General features: G+C 41.5%; 1 protein-coding gene across 1 annotated transcript in view; it reads right to left on the bottom strand.

The window, feature by feature from the left end:
• Nucleotides 1-5,421, bottom strand: part of LOC104286495 (microtubule-associated protein 1B-like) — a 22,964-nt gene extending 17,543 nt beyond the window's left edge. The window contains 2 exon segments of the mRNA XM_009885091.1: nucleotides 2,607-2,747; nucleotides 5,332-5,421. Of these exon segments, the coding sequence (XP_009883393.1) occupies nucleotides 2,607-2,738 (132 nt within the window). The 5' untranslated portion in view covers nucleotides 2,739-2,747; nucleotides 5,332-5,421.
• Nucleotides 5,422-5,689: the final 268 nt, after the last annotated feature.

Here is a 5,689-nt window from a genome sequence, read left to right as displayed (position 1 = left end):
CTGCAGGGAGGAGCGAACAGGACAGGTGACCCAAAACTGACCAACGGGGTATTCCATCCCATCTGCCTCATGCTCAGTATAAAGGCTGAGGGATCGAAAGGTCAACTCTCTCTTCCTGCAATGGCCGACGTCTGAGGAGGACTCTGTTCATCTGCCTGCGATCACGATCCTGAATGCAGATCCGGAATCCAGTTCCCGTCCGTCACTGAGTCCAGCCTGGGACTGCCCCAGTGCCAGCTGGTGTCGTGATTGTCATCTCGGGAGCTTGATACGGTTTTGTATATATTTCATTATTATTTTTTTTCTTATTTTCTTATTAATATTTCATTAAAGTAGTTTAGTTCCTTCTAAACTCGTAAGTCTCTTTTTCCTCCTCTGCCCCTCTCTCTGAAGAGGGGTTGAGGAGAGCATCTGTCGGTCCCATCTGGGGTCCTCCAGGTCCCCAGTAGCCGATTTGGCCTAAACCACGACAGTTACTATGTCCCAGGTGCAGGATCCGGAATTTGGACTTGTTAAATTTCATCCCATTAATCATTGCCCAGTGCTCCAATCTATCTAGATCCATCTGCAAGGCCGCTCATCACAGAGTTGGACGACTTGTCCAGCAGAATGCTTTGAGGGACAGTATCAAAAGCCTTACTAAAATCTAGAAAAACTCCATCCACCACCTTTCCTTCATCCACTAGGCAAATGACCATATCAAATTAGACAGGACTTTCCCTTTGTGGACCCATGTTGACTGTGCCTGATGATTGCATTGGTTTTTAAAATGCCTTTCAGTAGCACCCAGCATGATCTTCTCTAAATTTTTTCCAGGTACAGAGGTTAGACTAACAGGTCTGTAGTTTCCTGGGTCTTCCCTCATGCCCTTTTTGTAAATTGGAATAATTTTGGCTAGCTTCCAGTCAGCAGGGACCTCCCCAGGCTCCCAAGAGATTTAGAGAGGTCCTGCTGTAACATCTGCTAGCTCCTTCAGTACTCTAGGATGAATTCCATCTGGCCTCATGAACTTATGAACATTCAGCTGATACAATCAATCCTTTACAATTTCAGTGTCCACAAATGGAAAATCACTGTTCCCGCACTCATGGTTCTCTGACTCAGAGGACTGGCTAGCCCAAGGTCTATCAGTATTATTAAAGACTGATTTTTTTTCTAGCCTTTTTTCCAATTTGCAGACTGCCTAAAAATTTCCCATTAATGGAACCCTTTAAAAAAAGTCACATACACAGACTGCAGTTAGGCAAATATGATCTTTCATTGCTTTTGTGAAATCTTTTAGAAGTAGTGGGAACCCAAGGTTTCAGAGAAAATAAGCTGGAAGTGAACACTTTAAAACAGCCATGCTGGCTGGCTGGTGAGCATGCTGCCAGCAGCAGAGACAAGCCAAGTGAGCTTTACTCAGAGACCATGGGAGTACACCCTGCACGCCCACCACTGCAGCAATCCCTCGGTGGCTGTAACTCATAGCCAACCACCACTACTCCACTTTCCAGCCAACAGTTTGGTTTCCTAACTGTATTGGTAGGATTTGCTCCTAGTTTTGCACGTAGTCATAAAGTAATGATGTGTTGCTAATTAGCCAGTGATGCAAGGAGTTCCAGTTTGCAATTTCACAGAAAAGAAACTATGAACTGACAGCAACTTTTAGGCATCACGTGCATTTCAGAGAGCAGGAATCCAGTTCTTTCCCCAACCCTACAACCACATGTTGAACAAAGAGGCTTTGAGAAAAGGATCATAGGATCCTAGAATCATAGAATCATAGAATAGCTTGGAAGGGACCTTTAAAGGTCATCTAGTCCAACCCCCCCTGCCATGAGCAGGGACATCTTCAACTAGATCAGGTTGCTCAGAGCCCCGTCCAACATGACCTTGAATGTTTCTAGGGATGGGGGATCCACCACCTCTCTGGGCAATCTGGGCCAGTGTCTCACCACCCTCCTCATAAAATGTTTCTTCCTTATATCTAGTCTGAATCTGCCCTCTTTTAGTTTAAAACCATTATCCCATGTCCTATTAAGCAAGACAGCAAAATAACAAGTCATGTAAGAAACAGCATTAAATATTGGTATACTTCATTCTTGTATATTTGCTATGCAAAAATCACAAGATTTACAGATTTCACTAGCAAAATTTTAAACACTATAGTAAAGAAACCAAGTAGGTAGGTAGTGCAAAAAACTGCAGCCATTCCAACAGATAAGCTCTGTCTTATTTAATGTCACCTATTAGTTAGCTGCCACTAGGCAAGAACCTGGTGCAAAATTCAATTTGACTGCTTTGTATGTGCATCTTAGATAAACAAGCTGTATATTTTAAACACAACACTATCTCCTTGCATTGTTAAAATGTTCCTTGGTTTTCTGTTTCCTGAAGTTACAATTTAATTCCCCAAAGTAAAATGTAATTCCTTTGTTAAGCGATTTACATCAAAACTAAAGTAAATTAAATAAATGTCTTGAAAGAAAGTCTATAATGAAGAGTAAAGAGCATCAGCATTAGTTAGCCAATGTTAACTCTAACACCATAGAGGGCCATTTTTAGTCTTATAAAAATCTGTGCCATCACATGACAATGTATGGAAGACAGTTTTCTGAACAAACCTCTTGATCCGTGAAGATCTCAATGAAGTTCTGGAAGGAGAAGGACCCTGACTGAAGAATGAGTTCTCCTGTGTTTTCAAAGCACTGTCCAGTTAGTACAAGGAGCTTGTGTCTTGCAGCATCTGTGATCATTAAGCGCACCTAGAGTGAAGGAGAGAAACACATCAATAATGGGAGTTATCATGTGTTTGTACATTCCTCTGAGAACATACAGTTTACCTCATCTAATTTAAAACATATTTTGCACCAGAGTCTCCCAGGATTGTCGAAACATTTTCAAGTTATAGTGCTGTTTACAAAAGACAACAAAAAAGGAGCAAAATGGAAAAAAGAAGGCAGAAGAAGCGATTAAAGAGAAAGTCTGATGAATAAACCAAACTAATGACATGGGGGAAAAAAGAGCAAGGAGTAGAAAGGACAAAATTTGAATGAAATAAAATAATATTTTCAATGAAGAAATACATTCCTTGTATAAGTATTGTTGAATGTTAATAGGACAGCCTTGGCCAACTGTGTCCCACATGCTAATGAGGGACAACTACACATGTCAGACTGTTTTTGGAAGGCCGATCTTCTTTTCCCAGTGTACAGCATTACTTGCCATTCAGTTGCGAAAATGTCAGTAAAAAGTAACAGCCACATATCACACATAAAAGTGGCATGTTTTGATTGTCATTGTTAAATCCTCTACAAAGTTAAAGGATGTTTCTGTTTCACCATAATCATAATCAAGCACTCAGATACAGTCACATGCAGCATTTACATCTCATGATGTCACTAACTATGGACACTATTTTTTAAGTGTGCCAGCCCAAGACCTTTTTCAAAACACAGTAATAAATTATGTAGATGCCTGATGGCTCAAAGGTAAAATAGGTTCTGCAGAGCTAGAAAACTATAAATGCTCGCAGATTACAGAGCCTAATGTATGATACACATGAAAGAACTTAGAGAGACACATAAATTATGTGTCTGGGTATAATCAAAGCTTCCTGAGGGACTACCAGAATTTTGTCCGCTGATTTCAAGACCACTACATAAATATTGCAAGGTGATGATTCTGTTCAGCTTTACCCTTGGTTGAAGTCCCAAATTGTTTGAAGAAAAGTGAACAGCAAGACTTAGCCTCAGTCAAAACAGAGTTAAAGATGGAGTGTGAACTGAGACAGGAGCGTAAGCAGATCAGCAGTTTCCAAGGCTCATGGTACAGATGCAGGAGTGTTAGAGCAATGGAGTGGGATCTTCTTAAGAAGGAAGTAACTGCTCATGGGGTTTTCAGAAACTTGTTTTCTTTGGGCAACCACGGTCTCTCTCCCTTTGGGCTTCTCTCTTTTGGGAGGTATTTGGCAGCTGACAGAACACGATGGGAGCTTTGGGCAGAACTATGCTCAGACTACTACCAGTATGGCTATTACCAGCCAGATTAGCAGAAATTTGTTTTAATATCTTTTGTCCTCTTGTTCTGGCTATTGTCCAGTGAGAGTCTTGCTTAGCCAGTCAAGGTAACTCAGTTTGTAACTTCTGGCTGTGACCAGTTTGGCAAGATGAGAGCGAAGAAAAGATTGTCTCTCACAGTCTAGCGAGAGGAAATTAACAATAACCTAGCCAAACATCTTCCAGAGCCAAAGGAGTAAAGCCAGGGGTCAGAAGGCATTAATCGGCCTCAGACCATGTTCTTCCACATGGTTATCCATCAAAGGAATGACAAGCAACACTGACAGAAGCAACATTTCCCTACTTTTGGCAGTTCCTTCAGCTCTTCCCCTCCCCCATCCTTTATAGCTTTTTACTCTGAAAGCCTGAGTGTATTAAAGACAACCCTGAGAGCTGCTACCCACCTGACACCTTTGTTCCTTATCAAGTACCTCTAATACAATGTAAGAGATTTTCACACATAATTTTTTAGTGCATGTGCTGCCATTAACTAAGGTTACTTACTTTTTTAAACTTTTAAAACTTCAGAAATTTCATTTGTTTTGGTGTGTTTCCTCCTGTTTGTGTTTAATATCACTTAAGGTTGGTAACAAAATAGATTTTTCACAAAGTGCTGCAAGCAGAGCCGCTTCATTTCCCAAAAGAACTTGTACTATGTCAGTGATTCCCAGCACTGACTAGCAGTGTAATTATCCCTATTTTTTACAACCTTCTGTCTCACTAGCTAAATTTGTCAATTTTGTCTTTGAGCTACATGCTCAGTTCTTTGACTCTCGTGAGTTCATGAGCAATTGACAGTCCTCTTCTGGGGCACTCTCCAGAGTCCACTGATCATATCATGTGCTTTTTGAAGGACAGATCACATAGATCAACCTAGACTCACCACCACATAGATGGTAATTCTTCTCAAAGACCTAAATTTATCTCAGGGCACCTGGTTTCTTTTCAGGCACTTTTTCAGATGTAACATAGGCATCCAGAGCTACCAAACAATGGAGGAGCAGAAGAAGAGCAGATGCAGCTTCACCACTGCTGCCTTCACTTCATCAAGAAGGGAGTTTGGTGTGTTATGAGGAAATGAGTGCTGGGATAAGTGGTGTGTTTCTGTCCTATGCCTTTGACGCTTTATCAGGAGTCTGGTAAACCAGGAAGAAAATCAAGGGATGGCTGATGGTTTTGATGATATTTGCTCCTAACATGTCTTTTTGTCCACAGTTAGGAGCTGCTCTCAACCTGTCCACTTAGTGGAGCTTTTATGACACATCCAGTGAAGTATTTCTGACTGACTTACCTCAGTACTAACTGCTTCATCTGAGGGATTGATCAGGACTACAGTTTCTAAGACATCACTTCTATGGTGAAGAATTTTCTGACCTGCAAGCACAGAGAGAAAAAAAAGACATTAAATTCAATCAGCGTGGTTTAAAACAGTGCTTTCCCTGAGCTAGTTATACGTTCCACTGTGTGACAGCCCTCAGGTTACACAGGGCAGTGCACACTGACTGCAGCTACTACTGTGCTGGCTCATGTCTTCAGAAATACCCATGGCATGTGGTCCTATGGGCCAGAAACACCAATCCAGAAAATTCAAGGTAATGAAAACAAACTGGCAACAGTGCTGGGTCCAGTCCCTTCCCCTTGGCAGGAGG

This window comes from Charadrius vociferus, unplaced genomic scaffold (assembly GCF_000708025.1).
Source record: "Charadrius vociferus isolate BGI_N301 unplaced genomic scaffold, ASM70802v2 scaffold295, whole genome shotgun sequence".
NCBI lineage: Eukaryota > Metazoa > Chordata > Aves > Charadriiformes > Charadriidae > Charadrius > Charadrius vociferus.
This window is presented reverse-complemented; position numbering and strand designations above follow the sequence as displayed.